General features: G+C 42.4%; 1 protein-coding gene across 1 annotated transcript; it reads left to right on the top strand.

Moving 5' to 3' along the window:
- The first annotated feature begins 755 nt into the window (after positions 1–755).
- LOC137361653 (scavenger receptor cysteine-rich type 1 protein M130-like) lies at positions 756–26,176 on the top strand. The gene is made up of 5 exons (XM_068026362.1): positions 756–885; positions 8,014–8,046; positions 9,070–9,384; positions 13,795–14,109; positions 25,779–26,176. Exons 1-5 carry the CDS (start codon positions 840–842, stop codon positions 26,174–26,176), a joined length of 1,107 nt encoding a protein of 368 aa, XP_067882463.1. The 5' UTR covers positions 756–839.
- Positions 26,177–26,871: the final 695 nt, after the last annotated feature.

Genomic DNA, 26,871 nt, shown 5'->3' with positions numbered 1-26,871 from the left:
ATTCTCCCTGTGGCCTTGCGGGTGGGATGGGGCATTGCCTCCTTCATGGCCAATGCGTGACGCACAGAGCATCCCCACCAGGAATCAGTTCATTCCCCGGGACCTCCCTCCTCCTGCACCACAAGAAAACCACCCAGGCCCTCTCACCGGGGCCATGCGTACTGGCTCTGGTGACCCTGCCTCATCTACCTCTTCTCTGCAGTTCCAGAGATGGGCCTGGGTCCGAGACCTTCTGTAGAACCGGCAGAATTACTGGAAAGGTAGTGAAGAGACATTTCTTCACACGAAGGCTTGTTTAGATCTGGAAAGCACGACCCGAAAGATTGATGAATTCAGATTCCAGAGGAATTTATGAAGACAATTAAACAAGTGCTTGCAATGGAATAATTTGCAGGGTTATGAGAAAAAGCTGCATATGTGACAACAAATTAGACAGCTCTTTCAAAGGGACGACTCTGACTAAAGTAGCCGAATGGCCTTTCCTGTGCATCTATGAATCTATGATCTGGACGCCAGATCAGTGATTCATTTACTTTTCACACTGTCACACGTCATTATCCTCGCAGGATAGGCTGGTAGTTGGAACCTGGGTTCATTTTATCCATTAATGGTCACATTTCTTCTCATTGGTTTATTTTACCATCCTGTAATTCACGGTTCACACAAGTCAAAATCTATTGGTTATTTGAAAGGAAACATTGGTTTCAGGAGAAACTTCTCTCAAAGAATTAATTTCCACAACTGCCAGAGTATCAGAAGCTGCTGTAAGGAGCTCTTAGTGTCTGAGAACAGCGTTCGGGTAATGTTATGTTCTCATCGCTGTACCCAGCGCCAGAACGATGCTGCGGTCCTTCCTGACCCTGTCTCTACTGCAGCTTTTGACCTGTAAGTTACAGATTATTGAATGCATTATGTTATTTACTGATACACTGATTATTATTACAATATGTATATTATTAATCTAATTATCATCTTGAATACAGAACCCATTTAGGAGATGTAGAAAGTAAATAATGCTTTATACATTTTAATTTGTTGTGTTGAGATTAATGAAATATCGGCACTTGTTTATTGCCTTCTACCAGCCGCTCGAACAGAGCAGACTGGCGTTGAAAATCTCATGGTTCGATTTAAGCAGGGTCTGTTAGAAAAAAAGACACTTCACTGTTAGAATAGAATATGGCAGTGTCTGGGATCAATTTACGGAAAACGGATCAATTTTGTTTACAGTTGTCATTCATTGGGATGGTCTGAAATGGATAATGTGTAATATAATTTGTAGTAGTTTCATTTACGACAAGTTTTGGATTGAATGTTTCAATTTTAAGTTCTTTCAACTACAAATAGGAATAAACTTCCATTTATATAAAAATGCCTAGCGCTTATAATGCGCATTTTACGACGTCAGGACGTCCCAAAGGGCTTTGCGGTCAATTCGATATTGTTTTGTAATGTTGTCCATACTGTAATATAGGAAACGTGGCTGCTAATTTACACACATCAAGCGCCGACAAACAGCAATGTGATAATCACCAGAATACTTTTTGTGTGTGTGACATGTTGATTGAGGGATCAACATTCGCCAGAGCACTGGGGATAATTCCCTTGCCCTTCCTCCAAATAGTGTACCTGAAAGGGCTGACGGAGCCTCGGTTTAACTTCTCCTCCGATGGAAAGCATTTGGGCAGTGCAGCACACCCTCAGTACTGCATTGGAGTGGCAGCCTAGATTCGGTGCTCAAGTCTCTGGAATTAGACTTGAACCCACCCTTTCCTGACTCAGAGGCGAGAGTGCGAGCAATTGAGCTATTGCTGACAGTAATATTGTTTTGGTTACAGCAAATGAGTTTGGAATATTCTACATCTAATTAACAGGTATTTTAAATTCCCAGTTGAATTTGTATCGAACACAAAGACTGCGGGAGTTTGTTTTATATTTCCTCCTGTGTTTCTTATACTGACACTGCCAGCTGGAATTGAAATTCTAATCTGTGTATTTAAAGCGAGTCTGTTAGAAGTCGAGCGCCGTCTTTGTTTGAATAGAGTGTATCAGAGTCAGGTGCAAGTTATCTCACTGAGTGTAGAACACCAGTCAAAACTACATCTACTGCCGACATGAACTGCCACACACATTTCTGTCACAGATGTTTCTCAACACAAGTGTTGTCTGCTCTCCTAGTGATACAGTTCATGAAACTAAATATTTTAAAATAATTTGTTCAATGTTGAAGTGTTACCTTCAATCTATAATAACCACTCAACTGGAGGTGGAACCAATCTTTTTCAATTCGTTTTCATGATTAGTATAATTATCAAGAGCACTCTGCAAAAAATGTTGTTACTAAAAGTTCCTAAATCGTTGGGGAATTTGGTCTTTATTATTGATCAGTTAGTGATGATCTTCAAAATTAGTATCTTTTATATTAAATTAATTATTCTATTGCCTCCATTTTTTGTTCAATGCCTGAAGATAGTTAAGTTTTCCCAATCACATATTTTCACACAGTGTCATGTTGTGTGTAAAGAGTTAGCGATATTGTTCTTTTTGATTGTTCCAACGGCTCGATATTTGTTGTTTTATTCCATTGATGATTCCATTCTGTTTCTCACTATTTCCCGTGTGTGTTTGGTTGCATTTATCAATCTCTGTCTGTTACAAACTTTATTGGTTTACTGACAGGCCAGCTTGGTCCCAGTGTTATCAGATACTTTATGTGTTTAACGAATTGTATTTCCGTGAATATTAACTAATTGGATCGTAAAAGCCTGTTCTGTGGATTATTTAAAGAAAATTCTATTCAAGCCGCAGAAAAGATAAACAATGAATTGCACATGACTCCCTGTATCCTTTTATCCAAACGCTAGTTGCTCAGAATCTTTTTTTAAAAAGCAGGCATGCTTTATGACAAAAAACACTGTGATTCATTGCTATCATATGAAGCGAATATTGAAATAGTTTATCTCATTTGTCGAATTCACGTTGAATACGAATCTTGGGCTGTTGGTTTGATTTTACATTCCATCAATATTAAATAGGGAACAATTATCCATTCTTTCGCTATCAAAAAACATTGTTTTTATAATATCTTGCATCTTATTAACACGTCTTCCAAATTCCCAGGTGGGACATGTGCAGAATTTTGATTTAAATGCAAAATTGAAAACAAATATCGTGGCAATTTGTGTTATTTGGTCCTCTGCGGCACTTGTACCGACACAACTGACTGAAGTTGAAATTCTAAGCAGATTATTTAAACACAGCAATCTAGCAGTAGAAAGTGATCACAGTGAGAATAGAAGGTCTCGGGGTCTGGGGTCGATGGTAATGCAGGGATTATAGAACAGCAGTCAAAGCTAAATCTACTGCCGACTGAACCCAAACAAGCATTTCTGTCCCAGTTATTTCACAGCAGAAGTGCTGTCTGACCCTGTGTTATATATTGAATGGAACTGAAATAATGTAAATAGTTTGTTCCACGTTAGAGTGTTGTACATGATCTATAAATATTGTATAATATATAAACTAGAGGCAGAACTAATATTATTTCAATGAGCATTCATTATTACTGTAATTGTGAAGTGCCTCTCCAAAAGATAATGTTACTGAATATTCCAAAATCTCCGGAAGAGTTTCCATTTATTATTGTTTACTTAATGATGACCTTGAACTTTGGAACTTTGTATTACAAATTCTCAACTTATTTCACATATCGTATGTACAGCGTCAAGTAATAATTAATGTGACAAAGTCTCCTTCCACAAGCTCCTTTTATGTGAAGCATCGTGAAGTGTTTAATGAGATATCATGAATAGTCTCCTTCCACCTACTCAATATTTTTGCAGAGCTTTTCTGTCGATGATTCGATTCCGTTTCTCACTGTTTCCAGTGCGGGTTTGGTTACATTTGTTAATGTCCATCGACAGCAAATGCTGATTCACGACAAGGAAACGCTCCTTTAATGTTACTACAGACTTCCATGATTAATTTTCTTTTGGTTTTGTAAAAGGGATTGCATTCAAAAATACTGATATTTAAGGTAATTTAAGAATATTTTCTGCAAGCCACAGAACAGAGAGAGAGTATGAAATCTATCTGACTCCCTGAAACTTTTTTTTAGCTATTGGCCCCAGATCAAAATCAATTTCTGGGGAATGTGCATATTTATTTTGATTTGTCATTTATTGAAATCGTACAAGTGAATATTGAAACAGTTTCCTTAATTTATAAATTTGTCATTGAATAAATTCTGTCCTGTTTGATTTTAAGTTCATCAAATTCAAATAAGGAACTGTTATCCATTTGTGTCGCCAACAGCAAAAACGAATCTAATATTTGTCATCTGATTAATATTTAATTGCATTTCCAGAGGAAATACGAGTTACATTTTGTTTTATTACCAAAATCGAACAGAAATGCGGCAAGAGTTGGTTTTATATTGTTTCCTATGGCTCTCGTATGGACGCAGCAGACTGCAGTTAAAATTCTAATCAGACGTTTAAAACGGAGACTCCTGGAAGTAGAAAGTAGTCAGTGTTGCAATCGAGTGTATGGGAGTCAGAACTGCAGAATACCGGGATCTGCATCCAGTCGACCCATCCCACATTGAGATTTCTGTCCCCGCAATGTCTCAGTGAAGTGCCATCAGCTGGAGAGAATTAGATTAAATAGTTTGTCCAGCATTTGGAATATTCAGAAAGGACAATAAATATTGTATAATATATTAGCTTGAGGTTGAATCCATATTGCTTCATTTGTACTGATTATTAATAGTGTTATCGATTATACCCTCCAGAAATTATGCTACTGTTTTCAGGGGATTTGGCGGATGAACAATTTTATTTCGTCACCGACAATCTTCAAAACTATGTCTTTTGACATTAAATCATGATTTCTATTTCATACATTTATATGCACGGTATTGTGTAATAATTAGTGTTTCTCAGTCTCTTTCGACATGATTCATACATTTGATGTAGTATTTAATATCTAACAGTATTTCTGAATCTCGTTCCACATATCCCATACTTTATATATGGTGTGATGCAGCGTTTAATGAAAGATCCAGAGTTGTTTCCCAATCTCTGGGAAAAGGTGGGAAAGTTGATCTGGGGCAGGAGATCATCCATGATCTTATTGAATGGCGGAGTAGGCTGGGTAGGCAGTATGGCCTAATCCTACTCCTATTAAATTCTTTAATGTCCTTCTACATGTGCCATACTCTGGTCACCTTGTGGAACAAATCCTGAATTTGTTTGCGTATTTAAATTCAACAGACAGTGCCCAGAGCAATTTGTCTCGGTACTGTAAATGTTCGATGTGTCTTTGGTTATTTCGAACCGTGGTAACGTTTCTTCAGACACTAGTTGATGTGTTATGGAGATAGATTGTTAAACGTTACTGATAATAGTATTGACACACAGAATCCGGATTGTTTGATATGTGTTCCTTCTGTCCGGTGCTTTACTTGTGAGTGTAAGCTACAATAACTGTAATTCTATCAATGAATTTGCTTCTGAAATCCACAAGAGCTCATTTAATTGTGGAAGTAGTTCAAATTGGACCTAAAATAGTTGGATATAATATAATTATTTTGATTCTTGACCCATCTAATAGTCTGCCGTTCGAAGCATTAACTCATAAACTCTCTGCATTGACTGTATTTTGTATCCCCTAAACCACCGCTGCCCCTGGTTTTGTAACTCATTCAGGAGTTTAAATTCTGGGCTTTGAATTTCCCACGTTTGTCCCCTTTCAGTTCACCTCCTTTGAGTTTATTGTTATTTATAATTAATATTTCTATGTTACTGTTTGCAGTAATACGGTACAATATTAAGTTAACATATGTATAAAATGTTAAAATAACTTAATAGTTTTGCACCAAACCCATTAGTCTAAACATCAGGAAGGTAACGGTGCGAACACTGAAATCTAAGGCGTTGGCATCCTGGAGTCAGTGACAGCGGGACTGTCCATGCCAGGATAACAGCAGCAGAGTTTTCGATCAGCTGAAGTTTCCCTAGGGTAGGAGGCCGACCAGAAGAGTGTTGGAATAGTGGGTATATTCTCTGCATATATCGGAGATTTGCAAAACGTACACAGAAATGCATTCAAACTTTTTCAAGAGCAATAATGAGAGCAGTTAGAGACTGCGAGGAAGGATCTGAGAGCAAAATGGAGGTATCAGCAGATATGAGGAGCAGTGTAGATAAATGGTAAAATAGTAATGATTGAGAAAGGGGAAGGACTGGACATTATCTGAGACGGTAAGAGATAAGCTTGCCTAATAGACAAATATGGGAATCTCAGTTACAGATTGTTTCGATTCATTTTCGGAATATGAGCTCGCTGACCAGGCAGAATTTACTGAACAACCCTCCTTAGCCAGACGGGATGTCGGGGTGTTTTCTTGAACCACTGTCGTCATGTTGGCGATGTTGTCCTCCATCCATGTATTGTCTATCCCTAGTTTCCCTAAGAGGGTTTTCGTGGGCTTTCTCCTTGAACCACAGGATTATCTGGAGAAAAAATCCCACGTGACATGGATGGTTACAGGCTGAAATGATAAATGCATGAAGAGTAGGGGAAATGACTGAATGGATTGAAGACGATTCACGGACTCTCCAGAAATACTGAGATTGGAACAGTTTTTCAGTAAATACTGAAAGGTTATTCCCCCTCGTCTGTCATTGGGCCACTGGAAAAGGGGAATTTGTGGGAACTGACAATTACCAGGGAAAGTTGGTAGGAATGCTAAGGCTCCAGGACTGGGAGGAAGTCACACAGTATTTACATTACAGAATTAGGATCATAAAGAGACCAGTGAGATTGTAGTTGGGAAACAGTAACACATTCAAGATTGCTCGGTAAGCACAGCTGAGGACAGGAATCGGTGTCCTGTTGTCCATAATATATCACCAGAGTATACAAAGAGACAATGATACATGGGAGATATATTTTCACCAGTTGGAGAGCAGGTCCACACACCGTCTATAGTTTTTAATGTTGTGAATAGAAAAACACCTGGAGATCTGTGAGACACATTGTGATCAGGGGGATTGGGTACAGGTCAACTGACTGACTGAATTTTTGAAAAGCAGAAATGCTGAACCAGTAAATGGGAGCACCATTGATCGAACATCATTAACGAGTAAACGAATCGGGCACGTCGGCGAGGGCAGGTGACAAGAGAATCAGAACAGCAGGAGCTTAGTAAGAAACAGTCAGCACGGAGTCAGCAGGCTGACAGACCGTTCATCTTGTTTTGTTTCGTTTGAGGAAGCTATATAATTTATTCAACGACAGAATAGCCCAATTACACGTTTACAGAAACTTTGAAAGTTACAGGTGGAAGAATTTGCACTAAATTAAAAGGCATTGAAATTTACCACAGGATCGGAAAATCTTTAATTTATGTTGCCATCCCTTCTCTAACTTTAGATCGGGAAGCTGAATTCACTGACAGTGCCATCACCAGCGGGTTTAAAAGGCTATCCATCACCACCCTCTTCTCAGGGCATCTACAGACGGGTCATCAATGATCAGAGCACCATCAGCACAAATTTACAGGGCGATTTGGGAATGGGAGTGGGACGAATTAGACAGCTCTTACTGAGAGACAGCATCGGCACCATGGGCGGAATGGCGTCCCTCCGTGCTGTTTCATTGTAAGATTCTATCAGGGAGAGGATCATCACCATCGCCTTCTCAGGCACCTTCACACTGGTAATACATGCAGCCCACCCACCATCAGCACAAGGAGAGAGTGTATCCGGATGTCAGTGTGTGTTTATGTGAAAACAATTCTGGATATATTTTATCCCATTACCAATATTAATGTGTTGCAGAAACTGTATTTTCGGTTTTAAGGAGTGAAATCACAGATCCCGATCTAATTTCTTCTGCAAGGCACGGGAATAATGACCCTGCAGTTAGTTGTATTTGTCTTTATTTCTTTCTGACATTTTCATTCATTTCTTGCCCGAGTGAACTCTAATTGTTAACTTCTCATTTCAGGCAGACCTGGGAACAGTAAGGCTGACCCGTCAGGTAATCGCCCTTTATTTTCACACTGTCTGCTATCTCTCTGAACTAATCCATCCGATTAAATATTAAGCTTGGGCAACAATCTCAGCATTTTCTTTGATCACGGATTAACCCGCTGCCCAGTTGAGAGTCAGAAAGGGAGGGTGTCCCTCATACTGTGACTAAAGATATTTAATTTTAGCTGAGAGATGAGTGCTGCCTTCATGCAGAGGGACAATAACTGAGGGTCTCTAATAAGCAAAGTGTGAAGGATCAGCTCCACTGACACTGCTGACATCCAGATCACATCACCATCTAGCCCTGTCTTCATTGGCTGTACTGGGTGTGGGTGCAATTTCCTCTGCTCTTTCCTGGTGCTGGGGTTTCACTGTGTTCGTCCAATGAGTTCTGAGCGCGTAATCATGTGATCATTACAGCCACGCCCATCTCCACACTTCTGCAGGTTCAAACTATTCTGAGCCTGTCCCCACCCAGTTCTCATTGGAGCCGCTGTGTTGGTGTGAATATCCGGCTGTCTCCCGGTTCCCTGCTCGTTTGCACTGTGTATTAGTATTTCCCTGTCCTTTTTTCGAGTGTAATATATACTCCAAGTTTTATTAGAGTTCTGAGTGCAGACTGATATTCCTGTCAATTCATACCTGGTGAATGGGGAGGGTCTGTGCACCGGGAACCTGTGGGTTTAACACACGAGAACCGCTTGATATTTCTGATAGTTTAAAGAGACGGTGAAGCTGAGACTGGTGAATGGGGAGGGTCCGGGCGCTGGGAACCTCTGGGTTTAACACACTCTAACGGCTTGATGATATTTCTGGTATTTTACATAGACGGCGAAGCTGACACTGGTGAATGGGGAGGGACCGTGCGCTGGGAACCTGTGGGTTTAACACACCAGAACTGCTTGATGATATTTCTGATATTTTACAGAGACGATGAAGCTGAGACTGGTGAATGGAGAGGGTCTGTGCGCTGGGAACCTGTGGGTTTAACACAGTATAACCGCTTGATGATATTTCTGATATTTTACAGAGATGGTGAAGCTGAGACTGGTGAATGGGGGCAGTTGGTGCGCTGGGAGAGTGGAGATTCACTACAGGGGACAGTGGGGGACTGTGTATGACAGTTTCTGGGACCTGCCGGACGCCGCTGTTGTGTGTCGGGAGCTGGGCTGCGGGACAGCGGTCTCTGCACCGGTCCGGGCTCACTTTGGGGAAGGGTCCGGACCCATTGTGACGATTTATGTACAGTGCAGCGGGACCGAGGCCGCTCTGCGTGACTGTAAGTCAGCTCAATGGGATCACTATCCTTACCCACACTCCTCTGATGCCGGCGTCATCTGCTCAGGTAAAAATCTTTCTCAGTCTCTCATCTCCGGCTGCGGCAGATAGATTCTGTGAATAAGTGGAAGTAAAACAATCCAGGACGGTCCGTACCCGGAAAGTCAGATGATAATAATTCCAGTAATCTCCGGTTAGAATTATTGTTAATATTAGGATCACTGTTTATAATTATATCATTAGTATTATATTTAATAAACATTCTCCACCGTGAGCAGCCAATACCTGATACTCAGCACATTTACAATGCAGACAGAGCAGTTTCTATTGAGATTTTCCCTAAATCCGAAGTGAATGATCTGAACGGCTGGAAATGTCTCAATCTCAATCCAACTCTCCATTCATCAACCCAGCAGCCGCTGCCGGGCATGTACTGTCAGCCCAGCTGTCCACCTACAATGATCGCTTGGCCTCAGATCTGATATGTCACACAGATTGTGAAGTTGTGAGTGAGGAGCAGGGAAGGGAGGGACGTTCCTCAGCCTCGGGGAGCAGAAGTAATGGGTGCGCAGTTATTGTGGGTATCACAAAGATAACTGCTCTGTAAGATTCCACAGCTGCCTGCGCATTGCCATTTACATTTTGGCAAATATTGAGAAAGTGAAATGCACAGAATATTAAACAAAGGAGCTCAGATCGTTCAGGAAGCAGTTGCAACGATTGTTTAATCAACATCTTTGAACTATTGGAAGAAAAGCGCCGAGTTTTCCTGAAATCCTGACCAGTTACTGTCAGGAGGATAGTGATAGACATCAAGAAGACAAAGAGAGGCTGGTGAAATGGGGAGACAGTTGGCAGATGAAATTGAATGCAGAGAAGTGGGAACTGGTACATTCTGGTTGGAACAAGCAGGAGAGGCAATATCACAGAATCACTGAACTGTTACAATGCAGAAGGGGGCTATTCGGCCCATCATGTCTGCATGGGCTCTCTGAAAGAGAAATTCACTCAGTTCCATTCCCCTGCCTTCTCTCCATAACTCTGCACATTCTTCCTTTTTATATAACTGTCTAATGCCCTTTTGAATGCTTCAATTGAACCAGCCTCCACAACGTTCTCAGACAAACATTCCCAATCTTAAATACTTGCTGCATGAAAAAAGATTTTCCTCATGTCACTTTCGCTTTTTTTACCTAATGCATTAAATCTGTACCCTCTCCTTCTCGGTCCTTTCACCAGTGGAAACAATTTCTCTCCATCTACTCTGTCCAGGACCCTCATTATTTTGAATACCTCTATCAAATCACCTCTCAGCCTTCTCTTCTCCAAGGAAAACAGTCCTAACTTTTCTATTTCTATCATCAGAACTGAAATTCCTCATCCCTGGAACCATTCTCATGAAACGTCTCTATATTATCTCCAATGCCCTCACATCTTTCCTCAACTGCGGCGCCCAGAACTGGACACAATACTCCAGCTGATGCCGAACCAGTGTCTTATACAAGTTCAACTTAATTCCTTGCTCTTGTATTCTATGCATCTGTTAATAAAGCCCAGGACAGTGTATGCTTTATTAAACGCTATCTCAACCTGGCCTGCCACCGTCAATGACTGATGCACTATTAAACTCCTGTAACCCCTTTAGAATTGAACCCTTCATTTTATATTTTATTTCCATGTTCTTCCGACTAAAATGAATCACTTCGCATTTCTCTGCATTGAACTTCATCCACCAACTGCCTGCCAATTCCACCAACTTGTCAATGTCCTTTTGAAGATCTGCACTTTCCTCCCCACAGTTCACAATGCTTCCAAGTTTTGTATCATCTGCAAACTTTGAAATTGTGCCTGTGAACCAAGGTCCGGGTCATTTTTATATATATAGACTGGGACCTGAGTATTGAAGGATACATGGCATTTAGGAAGGACAGGAAGCCAGGAATAGGTGGAGGGGTAGCTCTGTTAATTAATGACGGTATTAGCGCAACAGAGAGGGATGACTGAAGGTCAGGAGACCAGGATGTAGAATATGTTCGGGGAGAGATGAAAAATCATAAAGGCAAGAAGTCACATGTAAGACGTGGTTAACAGGCTGCCTAACATTAACCACACTGTGGTCCGGGGTATAAAGCAATAAATAATGTCAGCTTATCAGAAAGGTGCAGTGATAATTATGGTGGGGGGGAAGGGGGTGGTATTTTCACCTACATATGGACTGGAAAAATCAGATGGGCAGAGGTAGCCTAGATGAGGACTGCATAGAATATTTTCGAGACATTTTTTTGGAACAATACCTTGTGGAGCCAACCAGAGAGTAGGCTATACTCGACCTGGTATTGTGCAATGAGGTAGGAATAATTAATAACCTCACAGTTAAGGCGCCCCTTGGTAGCAGCGAGCATGATATGATTGAATTTTACATTCAGTTTGAGGGAGAGAAGAGTGGGACCAAGACTAATAGTTTAAACTTAAATTAGGGCAATTATGAGGACATGAATGCAGAGCTAGCTAAAGTGAACTGGCAAATCAGGTTAAGGGATAGGTCCATAGAGATGCAATGGCAGACATTTAAGGGAATAATTCAGAATACACAATTTCACATATTTCAACGAGTTAGTAACATTCCAAGAGTGGGTCCCGTAATCCGTGGTTAAGTAAAACAGCCAAAGGTCGTATCAAGCTTACAGCCTATAATTGCGCAAAGATGGGAGGCAGGTCAAAAGATTGGACAAAATATTTTTAAAAAAGCAAATGATGACAAAAAGATTGATTAGGCAGGTAACATTAGAGGACGAGAGAAGGCCAGATAGATATAGAAGGACAGATAGTAAGAGTTTATACATATATATATATATATATATATATATATATATATGTATAAACTCTTACTATCTGTCCTTCTATATCGATCTGGCCTTCTCTCGTCCTCTAATGTTACCTGTATATATATATACATTAAAAAAAGAAAAGAGGTAACAAAGTGAGCGTTGAACTTATAAAATGTGAATCTGGGGAATTAATAATGAAAAATAAGGAGATGACAGATTAATTGAGCAGATATTTGGCATCGGTCTTCACTATTGAGGATAAAAGTAACATCTCAGCTTTAGCTGTTAGTCAGGAAATGGAAGGGAGGGGGAACTCAAGAAAATTGCAAGCACCAGGTCTAGTGAGGTGCTCTTACAGATAACTAGCATGGAAACAACGGGCTGAATGGCCTCCTTCCGTGCTGTAAACATTCTATGATTATATGCTGACTGCTGCATCTTGTTGGTGTCAAACTGTCTGTCCAGTTTTAAACTTAAAACTGTGAATGTGGTTTCAAGGTAATTAATTGCATACGAAGGGCTTTGAAGGGTGATCATGACAGACTGTAGCAAACTGGCTACAAAACAGTCAACAAAGTGAGTTAAAGGTAGTTATTCAAACTCACAAAAGGTGAGAAGTATTGTGTGACAATTCATGTCAATGGGTTAGCGCTGTGCAAATGCGTTCCATTGTTTGGTCCATTCCGAAGATTACGGCACAGAACATGAAGAAGCGGCTGAGCACACAGCACAAAGCAAAATTTAAGGGCCCGATCACACTCCAGCTGTAGTGGCGCAGATCAGTGCTCTAAAACTAGCGACAACTCTAGCCAAGCTGATCCAGTACAGTGACAGCAGTTACAGCACGAGCATTCAACGGATATGGTGTAAAGTTGCTCAGTTGCACACTGCCCAGATAAGTCGGGAAACACTGACTGGTTAGCACCCAATCAACCTACTCCCAACCAACACCAAATCTTTCCTTGTGCTGGGTGTGACTCTCCTTTCAACATATCTCTCATAAATAAACCTCAATTTTGTTTGTATTTTCGAGAGCTTTGTTAACCTGTATTGCTATTTTATTGATTTTTATATCTGTACCCCTGAGTCCCATTATTCCTCGACACAATTTACAGTATCATTGTCCAAGGAATATGGGTTCTCAGTCTTCCAACCCAAATGTGTCAATGTACATTTATCTGCATTAAAATTCATTTCCAATTTCGTTAACGTAAAGTCTTTTTCTCACAATCTGCCGTTGTATGAACTATTGTTGCAAGTCGATGTAATTAGTGAATATTACAATTGTACGTCCCTTTTCTGACTCGAAATCATTTATGTTAAATATGAACAACAGTACTCCTAGCAACAGTTCTTGTCACACAATACTTCTTGCCCAGTTCTAACTGTTGATACAGTGCATGTTTCTCAGTTACAGTGACGGCGACTGGGGAAGTTATAAATAAATAAAGGAACATTTTAAACATGACAGTTCTGTCACATTATAAGCAGTAGTGATACAGGAAATCCAGCATAATCAGTTTTGAACAGAATCTGAGAACGAATGTTGCCAGATCTGTGATTAATCAGATGCATATTGAAATATAAATATTTATATTATTGTGATTATTAATGTATTATGCTAATTATGATATAATATGCTTGTTCAGATCACAGATATCCTAGACTAATATCCGGAGACTCTCCATGCTCAGGCAGACTGGAGATCCAGTACGGTGAAACCTGGGGAACAGTGTGTGACCTTGACTGGGATTTGAAAGACGCCAATGTGGTCTGCAGTCAGCTTCAGTGTGGAGTCGCCGTGTCTGTGCCAAGTTATGCTCATTTTGGAGAGGGCTCTGGGCTCGTACGGACTGATGTCTTTGAATGCACTGGAAACGAGTCCAGTTTATTGGACTGCCATCTTTTTCAAGGAACTCAGCAGGAATGCAGCCACAGGAACGATGCCAGTGTGATCTGTTCCGGTGAGTACAGATTTACTGAAAAGCAGACAACTTCCTGATTAATATTTGGAAAACTGAGGAAGGTAGCATTCCCATGTTTCTGTCTGTAAGGTTCATATCTAAACTAGTCATTATAGTTTACTATCACTGCTATAGGTTTGGTGTAACGTGGTAAAAATACCCGCAATTACTGGTAAACAAGATGGTTCCAAATCTTAACATTTATTCTGCAAGAAGCAGAATTTTCGCAAGTTTGTTTACCACTGCACCGAATGTATATTTAGAATTGAATATTGGCTGCAACAGTTGGGCGTTGACTAAATGAATATGCACTGGCCTATTTCGATACTTTAATTTGAACACCACGAATGATCCGACATTACAATAGCCTTCTGACCCTTCCTGCTCACGTTATTATTCTTATCATACAACATTGAAACAGGTCCTTCGGCCCACCGAGTCTCTGCCGACCAACAACCACCCATTTATACTAATCCTACATTACCTACCATTCTCCTAGCACCTACCCACAGAAGGGGTAATTTACAATGGTCAACTGACTTTCGACCTGCAAGTCTTTCACTGTGGGATGAAACCAGAGCACGAGGCAGAATCCCACGCATTCACAGGGAGAACGTGCAAACTCCGCACAGACAGCACCCAGAACTGAACCCAGGTCACTGGAGCTGTGATGCTAACCACTGTTCCACTGTGCCCACGTTAACACTTACTGAACGGCAGGGTATAAAATAACGGCTGTACTCTAGCACTGCTCAGTGCAATCAGGCCAGAAGTGAAAGATTACAAAGTTATTTTATAGAATGTGTGCATTTTACCCGCGAAATATGACAGGACCGGACACATATCCACATTATCAGTACACAGCTTTCAGTTGCACTAGCCTGTTCGATCATTCAGTTATATCATAGATGATATGTTCTTCAAGTCTCTTTACCTCGCTTTGAAGCGGATTCTTTGATACACCGAGCTAACAAAAATCTATCAATATTAGTCCTGAAAATTTAGATTAAATGTAACATCCACCGCTCTTTACTTTCGGGAATGTTCCAGATTTCCACGGTTTTTATAGAAAAATGTGTTTTCTAATTGTTCTCTGAGGCCCAACTGTCTTCTGGTGCTTGGTCAGTTACCTTCCCACCATCAAAATGTCCGAAGTTGGGCTTTTAGCTGGTAATTGCATGGACTTTAGTTCCATTCACAATTCCTCGGATTAAGAAACAGTTCATGCCCACTTCCATCAAGATCAGGACATTATTTAGACTCGGGCAGATGGGCAGAAAGTAACACACTCACCACCTCCATGTCAGGTAATGACTATTTCCAACAAGAGAGACAACAACATCTCCCCTAGCTATTATAATCAGTGAATTCACTACCATCATCAAATCCTCCTGAGTGTTGTCATTGACAAGAAACTGAACTAGACCATTTACCATAATGTTATGGCGAGTGGAGCAGGTCAGATGATCGGCATTCTGTGGCAAGTAGCTCACCTGCAGAATTCCCAAAGACTTTTCAGCAGCTGGAAGAGATAGGCTGGGAATGAGAAAACAAAGAACAAAGAAGAAAGAAAATTACAGCACAGGAACAGGCCCTTCGGCCCTCCAAGCCTGCGCCGATCCAGATCCTCTATCTAAACATGACGCCTATTTTCTAAGGGTCTGTATCTCTTTACTTCCTGCCCAGTCATGTATCTGTCCAGATACATCTTAAAAGACGCTATCGTGCTGCGTCTACCACCTCCGCTGGCAACGCATTCCAGACACCCACCACCCTCTGTGTCAAGAACATTCCACGCATATCCCCCCTTAACTTTTCCCCTTTCACTTTGAACTCGTGACCCCTTGTAATTGAATCCCCCACTCTGGGAAAAAGCTTCTTGCTATCCAACCTGTCTATGCCTCTCATGATTTTGTACACCTCAATCAGGTCCCCCCTCAACCTCCGTCTTTCTAATGAAAATAATCCTAATCTGCTCAACCTCTCTTCATAGCTAGCGCCCTCCATACCAGGCAACATCCTGGTGAATCTCCTCTGCACCCTCTCCAAAGCATCCACATCCTTTTGGTAATGTGGCGACCAGAACTGCACGCAGTATTCCAAATGTGGCCGAACCAAAGTCCGATACAACGGTAACATGACCTGCTAACTCTTGTACTCAATACCCCGTCCGATGAAGGAAAGCAAGCCGGATGCCTTCTTGACCACTATATTGACCTGCGTTGCCGCCTTCAGGGAACAATGGACCTGAACACCCAAATCTCTCTGTACATCAAGACAAGTCTCTTCCAAATTTCAGGGAACCCAGCCACAGTTTGTGTAATCCTACTTCATAGTGAGGTGAGGCAGTGGCGTGGTGTTAATGTCACTGGACTAGCAATCCAGAGCCCCAGGCTAATTCTGGGGACGCTGGTGCAATTCCCACCATCGCAGTCAGTGCAATTTAAAGTCAGTTAATAAATCTGGAATTGAAAACTAATCTCAGTAATGGTGACCATGACACCATTGTCGATTGTCATTAAAAAAAAATCTTGTTTAGTCATATCCTTAGGGGATGAAATCTGCCATTGTTACCTGGTCTGGCCTACATGTGACAAGAGACCCACAGCAATGTTGTTGACTCTTAACTGTCCTCTTACATAGCCTAACAAGTCACCCAGTTGTGAAAGGTTTCGAGGCATGAACAACGAATGCTGACCTTGCCTGCGACACCCACATCTTATGAATGAATAAAAAACAGAAACATTTGAAGCCGATGAATCATTCTAGCATCTCTTATGCTGCACAGTCTCCCTGGTCAACATATCCTTCCCAACGCATATTGCCCATAGCTGAACATTACACCAGATGGTGCCTGGCCTGTTTTCTTTTTTTCGCTGTCGCATCATTTCTAGCCCCTTGTATTCCATTCCACCAGATAAAAAGCACAGCATTCCATTGGCTGTTTTGCTTTCCGTTCCTGTACTTGCCCATGACCCTGAATTCTCTTTTCCATGTGCTGCATCCGGCTTTTCACCATTTATAAAGTACTGTAATCTTTTAAAGTCCAAATTGGACACCTCACACTCACCAATATTGAAATAGTTTTACACAGTCACTGAATCTTTTTTTTTGTAAAGTTATGCTTAAAATATACATGATTACAATATGGCTGATGGTGTCTTTTAATGGCAATATTGAGTATGTCAATTATATGTGGCTTTCTATCCAGTCATCTAAACCATTAATAAATATGGTGAATAGTTGAGGTTCCTGCGGGACGGCGCCTTCACATCCTGCCAGTTAGATGATCTGTCCATTATCCCTGCTGTCTATCTCCTGCCACTAAACTAACGTCCTAAATAGGTCAATAATTTTCCCTAAACTCTATGAGCTTCAACTTTAGCCAACAATCAGTTACGAGGGATTTTGTTGAGTGCTTTCTGGAAGTTCATCTGAGTAACATCCATTGAGGTTCCCCTGTCCTCTACTTCAGTTACCGCCACAAAATATTTGATCAGGTTCATCAAGCATGATCTACCTTTTACAAATCCACGCGGGCTCTCTCTGATTAGCTGTAACTTTTCAAGGTGATCAGACACTCCATCTTTAAATGTACACTCTAGTAATTTCCTGACAACTGCTGTTATGCTAACCAGTCTATAATTCCCTCGGTTCACTCGAAAACCTTCTTTAAATAGCAGTGTGACAATTGCAATTTTCTAATTACTGATCCAGCAGTTTGCTCTCTATCATTAACAAAGGGATGGAAGGTGTTGTTTACAGCGTTATCAAGCAGTTCTTCTTCTTTTGGGCCTCCTTATCTCGAGAGACAATGGATACGCGCCTGGAGGTGGTCAGTGGTTTGTGAAGCAGCGCCTGGAGTGGCTATAAAGGCCAATTCTGGAGTGACAGGCTCTTCCACAGGTGCTGCAGAGAAATTTGTTTGTTGGGGCTGTTGCACAGTTGGCTCTCCCCTTGCGCCTCTGTCTTTTTTCCTGCCAACTACTAAGTCTCTTCGACTCGCCACAATTTAGCCCTGTCTTTATGGCTGCCCGCCAGCTCTGGCGAATGCTGGCAACTGACTCCCACGACTTGTGATCAATGTCACACGATTTCATGTCGCGTTTGCAGGCGTCTTTATAACGGAGACATGGACGGCCGGTGGGTCTGATACCAGTGGCGAGCTCGCTGTACAATGTGTCTTTGGGGATCCTGACATCTTCCATGCGGCTCACATGGCCAAGCCATCTCAAGCGCCGCTGACTCAGTGGTGTGTATAAGCTGGGGATGTTGGCCGCTTCAAGGACTTCTGTGTTGGAGATATAGTCCTGCCACCTGATGCCAAGTATTCTCCGAAGGCAGCGAAGATGGAATGAATTGAGACGTCGCTCTTGGCTGGCATACGTTGTCCAGGCCTCGCTGCCGTAGAGCAAGGTACTGAGGACACAGGCCTGATACACTCGGACTTTTGTGTTCCGTGTCAGTGCGCCATTTTCCCACACTCTCTTGGCCAGTCTGAACATAGCAGTGGAAGCCTTACCCATGCGCTTGTTGATTTCTGCATCTAGAGACAGGTTACTGGTGATAGTTGAGCCTAGGTAGGTGAACTCTTGAACCACTTCCAGAGCGTGGTCGCCAATATTGATGGATGGAGCATTTCTGACATCCTGCCCCATGATGTTCGTTTTCTTGAGGCTGATGGTTAGGCCAAATTCATTGCAGGCAGACGCAAACCTGTCGATGAGACTCTGCAGGCATTCTTCAGTGTGAGATGTTAAAGCAGCATCGTCAGCAAAGAGGAGTTCTCTGATGAGGACTTTCCGTACTTTGGACTTCGCTCTTAGACGGGCAAGGTTGAACAACCTGCCCCCTGATCTTGTGTGGAGGAAAATTCCTTCTTCAGAGAATTTGAACGCATGTGAAAGCAGCAGGGAGAAGAAAATCCCAAAAAGTGTGGGTGCGAGAACACAGCCCTGTTTCACACCACTCAGGATAGGAAAGGGCTCTGATGAGGAGCCACCATGTTGAATTGTGCCTTTCATATTGTCATGGAATGAGGTGATGATACTTAGTAGCTTTGGTGGACATCCGATCTTTTCTAGTAGTCTGAAGAGACCACGTCTGCTGACGAGGTCAAAGGCTTTGGTGAGATCAATGAAAGCAATGTAGAGGGGCATCTGTTGTTCACGGCATTTCTCCTGTATCTGACGAAGGGAGAACAGCATGTCAATAGTCGATCTCTCTGCACGAAAGCCACACTGTGCCTCAGGGTAGACGCGCTCGGCCAGCTTCTGGAGCCTGTTCAGAGCGACTCGAGCAAAGACTTTCCCCACTATGCTGAGCAGGGAGATTCCACGGTAGTTGTTGCAGTCACCGCGGTCACCTTTGTTTTTATAGAGGGTGATGATGTTGGCATCGCGCATGTCCTGGGGTACTGCTCCCTCGTCCCAGCACAGGCATAGCAGTTCATGTAGTGCTGAGAGTATAGCAGGCTTGGCACTCTTGATTATTTCAGGGGTAATGCTGTCCTTCCCAGGGGCTTTTCCGCTGGCTAGGGAATCAATGGCATCACTGAGTTCCGACTTGGTTGGCTGTATGTCCAGCTCATCCATGACTGGTAGAGGCTGGGCTGCATTGAGGGCAGTCTCAGTGACAGCATTCTCCCTGGAGTACAGTTCTAGGTAGTGCTCAACCCAGCGGTCCATCTGTTTGCGTTGGTCAGTGATTATGTCCCCCGATTTAGATTTGAGGGGGGTGATCTTCTTGATGGTTGGCCCAAGAGCTCTCTTCATGCCATCATACATTCCTCTGATGTTTCCGGTGTCTGAGGCCAGCTGAATATGACTGCATAGGTGTTGCCAGTAGTCGTTTGCGCAACGCCTAGCTGTTCTTTGTGCAGTACTTCTGGCTGCTTTAAGTGCTGCGGATGTTAAATCGCTGGGGGCTTTCTTGTAGTTCAAAAGTGCAATGCGCTTAGCGGCTATGACAGGTTCCAGCTCTTCATTATGAGATTGAAACCAGTCTGCATTTCTCTTCGCACTTTTGCCGTAGGTGGTCAAAGCTGACTCATAGATGGCGTCTCTGATGTGATTTAGATTAGATTAGATTAGATTAGAGATACAGCACTGAAACAGGCCCTTCGGCCCACCGAGTCTGTGCCGACCATCAACCACCCATTTATACTAATCCTACACTAATCCCATATTCCTACCAAACATCCCCACCTGTCCCTATATTTCCCTACCACCTACCTATACTAGTGACAATTTATAATGGCCAATTTACCTACCAACCTGCAAGTCTTTTGGCTTGTGGGAGGAAACCGGAGCACCCGGAGAAAACCCACGCAGACACAGGGAGAACTTGCAAACTCCACACAGTCAGTACCCAGAATTGAACCCGGGTCCCTGCAGCTGTGAGGCTGCAGTGCTAACCACTGCGCCACTGTGCCGCCCTACTTGGTCTCAGCATCCCCTGTGGGAGTGTTTTGAAGGGCTGTTACAAGTGAATTTAGAGATTTTTGTAACAGCTGTGGGTGAGAAATTCTGCTCGTGTTGATGCGCGGGTGGCCCTTCTGCTTGGAATGATGCAACTTCTTTGGTCTGAGTCTAACCTTGCTGCACACCAGGGAGTGGTCGGTGTCGCAGTCCGCACTGTGGAAGCTGCGTGTGATTTGAACACTGTTTAAGGCGGCTCGCCTTGTGACAATGAGGTCTAGCTGGTGCCAACGACGTGATCTTGGGTGCCTCCATGAAACCTGGTGACAGGGTTTAGTGTGAAAGAACGAGTTGGTGATGCAGAGGTTATGATAGGTACACAACTCAAGCAGTCTCTGCCCGTTCTCATTCATCCTTCCAACGCCATAGCGCCCAAGGCAGGAGGGCCATGAGTCATGGTCGGCCCCAACCCTGGCATTAAGGTCCCCCAGCAGGAATAGGTGTTCGGTGTTGGGGATGCTGCTAATGATGTTATGGAGTTGTTCATAGAACTGGTCTTTAGCTTCAGGTGCGGAACAGAGTGTTGGAGCATAGATGCTGAGTAGGTGTACTGGACCAGAGGTGGTGAGCAGTCGGATGGACAGTATGCGTTCCGAGCCATTTGAGGGAGGCTCTATCATCAGTTATCAAGCAGTACTTACCAATAAACTACTCAGTGATGCTCAGTTTGGGTTTGTTCGGACCACTCAGCTTCAGACCTCATCACACACTTTATACAAACATGTATGATATAGCTGTATTCCAGATGAGAGTGACTGCCCTCAATGTCAGGGCAGCATTTGGCCGACTGTGGCAACAAAGAACCTTAATAAAAGTTGTGTGCATGTAAATACTGATGCAAAGTAATTATGCATAATTCCTGCCATATCCTTATTTTCATTTATAATATCACAACTGTCATCGTAATGAGACCACATTGCTTTTAATGACAATATATTTCTGAAGTTATTGTAAAAACTTTGGAGCTCTTGCGAACTGTTTTGTCATCCTTTGCTATTCATTGTATCTCTGCCATTCAGGAAGATCTGTGCATTATTTTTTGCATTTTTGCATGTTTTTGGTCTCTTTTATACTTATGATGTTACCGTGTCTTGCAAGCTAGTCCATCATAGATGAGGTTGAGTTTGGAATTGGACCATTCAATGCTGTGGTCATTGAGTTGAGCTTCTTTGATGGCAGGCTTGTGCCGTTCACTGCGTCAGGGAAGCTATGGAGATCGATAAACACAAGACCTTCCACCTAAAAGTGGCCTGTTCCTCAGTGAATATCAGGGTTTCCCTCCTCGAGAAACGCACAAGCACCTGTTGTGCAGCCAACATCCCACGACCAGAACAGTAGCATGAATTGACTTGCCACAATGCACAATAACTGACGAATCAGCAGCCAGAATAATGACATCTACTGACCTCTCATGGAATATAATTAACTGACCAATAACAGCCAGAACAGGAACATGAAATAACCTAACAGTAGTCAGATCCTGCCCGCATTCCCGTTCTGCACTACATATAAACAGACAGCTTCCACCAATTACAATTATTTCTCCAGACAATGGGCAGAGTACATGGCCCAAAACGTCACGGTCTGTCAGTATTTCGAACAACTGCTTTTTCAAGAAAGCAACTGCTGTTTTCAGCGCAAAGGCACGTGATGTAAAACCGTAAAATGGTCTGACTCAAATGTTGCATATTTTAGTTTTCCATTTCCCTGTAGCACCTAGATATGCTACATTTACAACTGTGCTCTAACCCCTCACCCCGCCCCCCACCAGCCTCCCCTCACCCATTTACTAGTTTAAGGTTCCTGTAACAACCCTATTCATCCGTTATTCTGGGACCCTGATCCCAACCCGATTCAGGTGCTGCACATTCCAACAGAATAGTTCTTTAATATCCCAGTACAGGTGTCAGGGTCCCATGAAAGGTAAAACCTCTTTCCAACATCATAACCTTCAACCACATGTTCATCTCCCTGATCGTTTATTTTTCTGATGCCAAAGTGCAAGCGGCTTGTATAATAATCCAGAGATTATAATCCTTGAGAACTTATTTTATATTTCAGCTCCTGGTACTCTCTGAAAAGAACCTCTTGCCTACACTTTGCTATGTTGGTTATCCCTCCATGGTCCACAACGACTGGATATTTCCCCTCCATTCTTGCAATCTGATTTGAGATAACCCTCACTTCGCACAAGTTGGGAAAATACTGTGTGGAACTCTTAATGCCCTAATTATTGAATCACTTAAAGGTATCACATTATGCTCCACTCCTCCTCCTTTTGAACAGCTTCCTATTCCAAGGTATCACGGTCAACATTCTGGCTGTCCTTCTGACAGACTTCATCCTTATCCTCACAAATAGCCAGGACTTTGTTCCTGTTCACTTCTGTATATCCTCGTTCTCCATTACATCTGGATTTCCATTCCTGAGCACAAGAAGCTGCAACAACCTCATTCTGATCCTGCAGCTCTCTACAAGGTGTGACTGAAATCTGCAGCAAACTGTCAAATACTCTTCTTGCTGCCAGATGTGTTGGCGTTTCTCCAATTCCCACAACAGCTCTATGATCCTGAGCCAGAGAGATTCCAGGTTGAGATATCTACTACGGACAAGTTCCCTCGCGGCAGTTCCATTATCTACAAATTCCAATATCCAGAAAAAAAAACTGCTCTGCCAGAACTTAGTCTGTCTTTATTTTTGAGGTAAAATTATTTTTAGATGCATTTTTGCTTTAACGCTATTTCACTGGTTAGCTAACGCCGAAACACGAAGGACTCATCAATTAACTTAATACGTATTTACAACTTACTCACGCCCTCTCACACCCTGACCTGACAATTGTTTCACTGAGTGAGTTTTTCCCTTTATTTGCCTGGTGTCTGTCCCTCAGCCCCTTCCAATAGGCTCTGCTGCTGCTGGCTGTGACGCTCTTTTAAACCGGTGGCTCGCGTCACTGACTCCAGTTTAACAGACACAACAGAACACCTCCATCCGAACGCTCACTCTCTACTACCTAGAAGGACGAGGACAGCAGATGCATGGGAACACCATCTGCATGTTCTCCTCCGAAGCACACACCATCCTAATTTGGAACTATATAACTGGTCCTTCACTGTCGCTGGGTCAAATCCTGGAAGTCCCTTCCTTCCAGCAATGTGAGTGCCCTGAAAGCGCATGCACTGCAGTGGTGCAAGAAAGCGGCTCACCACCATCTTTGCAAGGGCAGTTCGGGATGGGTACTAAATGCTGTCCTAGCCCGAAAGTCCCACCCCCTGTGAAATAATAAAAAAATACCTCCTGTTCCCACTCTGAACCGAATTCTTACTCTCAGCAAACTCTAACTTCCCACTATGTTCATAATGTATTCAGTTAACATTGCAATCTTTGTTTACACTCTGCCTTACTAGAAGTCTAAAAATAGAAACATAGATAATTGGAGTAGGAGTAGGCCAGTCAGCCCTTTGGAGCCTGCTCCACCATTCAAAAAAAGTCATGGCCTATCATCTAATTCAGTACTCTGTTCCCGTTTTTCCCCATATCGCTTGATTCCTTTGGTATTAAGAAAGATATCTATCTCCTTCTTGAATATATTTAGTGATCTGGCCTCCACTGCCTTCTGTGGTAGAGAATTCCGCAGGTTCACCACCTTCTGAGTGAAGACATTTCTCCTCATCTCGGTTCTAAATAGCATACTCCGTATCCGGAGACTGTGACCCGTGGTTTTGCACTCTCCAGCCATCGGGAACATCCTCCCTGTATCTAGCTTGTCTAGTACTGTTCCAGTCTTATAGGTTTCTCTGAGTACCTCTCTCATTCTTCTAAACTCTAGTGAATATAGTCCGAGTGGATCCGATCTCTCCTCATACGTGAATCCTGCCATCCCAGGAATTAGCATCGTAAATCTTCTTTGCACTCTCTTCATGACAAGGGCATCATTCCTCAGATAAGGAGACCAAAACTGCACACAATACTCCAGGTGAGGTCTCACCAAAGCCCTGTATAGGTGCAGTAAGACATTGCTCCTTTACTCAAATCCTCTTGCAATGACGTCCAGTATTATATGCCTTTTGAGGCACATTCAAGATGCAACAGTTTAGACAGTTTCCAGCTGACAGTAATTACCCCAGTTCGGACAAGCACAGCTGATTGACTGCTTACTGCTAACCTGACTTGCACTGTTAACTGCTAACAATGAACTGCCTTGCAGTTTGGTTTTTAATTACAAGCGAAACGCTAAATTTTAACGCTAGATTTCAGCCTTAGACACTAATTACCAAATTCCAAACTTCCCACTCTGGTTACAACACATGCACCTAAAAGTACAGTCTATGCTTGCACACTTTGCCTTAACTCTAACTACCTTACTGAATTGCAGAAGAACATTCCCCATGCAGGCAATTGCAGTTCAAGAGGACGGTCCTGACACCGGTTTCAAGGGCAAATAAAGTTGAGCAATAACTGCCACCTCTGCCAGAGATGTCCACATCCCTCATAAAGAAAAGCAGCTCCCAAATGAGCTTGTTCTGTATTTGTTCTTCAGATCTTCTATCGCTCATCTATCAAACCACTTAAGCATTTTAAACACATCAACTAGATAAGCTGTAATCCTTCAAAACTAAAGCTACTACAAACAAAGTTTATGAAACTTGTCTTCATAATGTAACGCTTTAAGCATTGTTGCCATTCTCGTGACTCTGTCCTTAACCACCTCCAAAGGCAATGGTTTTGTGAAGTGCAGTGCCAAAAAGTGACAACAGATACAACAGAAATATCACATCCTTCATCGTTTACATTCCAAAATCCAAGAGATAAAGACCAACAATCGATTAGCATTTGCAACAAGAGGTGTTAATTTTTGAGTGTTCAGCCAACTTCATAAAGAGGTCCTGTACTAATTATTATGATGAAAGGACACATACCTAAAACATAACTCTCTTGATCTCTCCGCAGATGCTGCGAGCCCTGCATTTTCCAGCATTTTCTGTTATATTTCAGATTTCCAACATCTGCAGTATTTTGCTTCTGTGTTGCTGTGGTAATTCTAATTGTTTTTTGATAGATAATTTGTGTAAAGTATGGATAGATAATCGTGTACATAAGATTCAACTGTTATACCCATTTTCTATTTTGCTGTTTCTATGCAGAGGATGATTTATAAATTATTTGGATTTGTATTTGTTTTCAATACAGGGAAACATGGACCTCGATTGGTTGATGGGACGAACAGATGCTCAGGCCGGGTGGAGGTGCTACATGGAGACCAGTGGGGGACGGTGTGTGACGTTTACTTTGATTTGGAAGACGCCAACGTGGTCTGTGAGCACCTTCAGTGTGGGACAGTAACCTCAATACCGGGAGGAGCTCACTTTGGGAAGGGAGCCGGTCCAGTGTGGATGGAAAGTTACAGGTGTCGGGGGAATGAGACGCGATTGTGGGAGTGTCCTGTTTCATCCTGGGATCAGTTTAGCTGCTCACATGAAAATGACGCCAGTGTCATCTGTACGGGTGAGTCATCTCAGTCAATTGAACTGAAATACACCAGCTGTTCTGCTGTCATTGACTATTTCCACAGGTCGCTGATTCACTAGTTTTGCTGATCCCATGCTTCCTTTGACACTAAGATTCCGAGATGTGTTTGTGGGTTTAAGTGTCTAAATTAAATTGCAAATGAATCAAAGAGCTTCACTCCAGTAAACATTGAATACATACAATGTCTATTGATTAGTACTAATCGCTCATATAATATCTCTTTTGTGGTAAATCTAGGGCATTATTCAAGGGGCATAGAATCAGCAATTTGCTCCCAGGACCACTGCCAGAGCATAGAAATGTTGCTCGAGCATTGAAACTGTGATCAATGTTGGCCGTTCAAATATGAATTATCATGGAAGTCTCTGCAAAGATCAGCTGTACAATAGAAAACACTGTGAACTTGTTTCCAGCTAAATAACATGAGATAAATTTTAATTTCCATTGCATCAAGGGCATTAAAATGACAGCGAGTGAAGTAACTCGTTATTTCACCAATATGCCATGTCTTTGATTATTTCACAAACTTGATGTAAATTACAATTCTCCCAGTTATCCCTCAACCAGCGCCCTGTTATAACAGATTATCTGCTCTGTTATCTGATCGCTGTACGTGAGACATTGCTCAACGCAAATTGCTCCCACGTTTCACAATTTAAAATATAGGTAATAAAAACAGTAAGTGCTGAAAATACTCAGAAGTTCTGGCTGCATCTATGGTGAAAGAAACAGAATCAACCTTGCAGTTTGCATA

The sequence above is a fragment of the Heterodontus francisci genome, unplaced genomic scaffold, assembly GCF_036365525.1.
Source record: "Heterodontus francisci isolate sHetFra1 unplaced genomic scaffold, sHetFra1.hap1 HAP1_SCAFFOLD_66, whole genome shotgun sequence".
In the NCBI taxonomy this organism is placed as follows: domain Eukaryota; kingdom Metazoa; phylum Chordata; class Chondrichthyes; order Heterodontiformes; family Heterodontidae; genus Heterodontus; species Heterodontus francisci.
The sequence above is the reverse complement of the archived record's forward strand: the minus strand, read 5'-3'. Positions and strand labels throughout refer to the sequence as shown.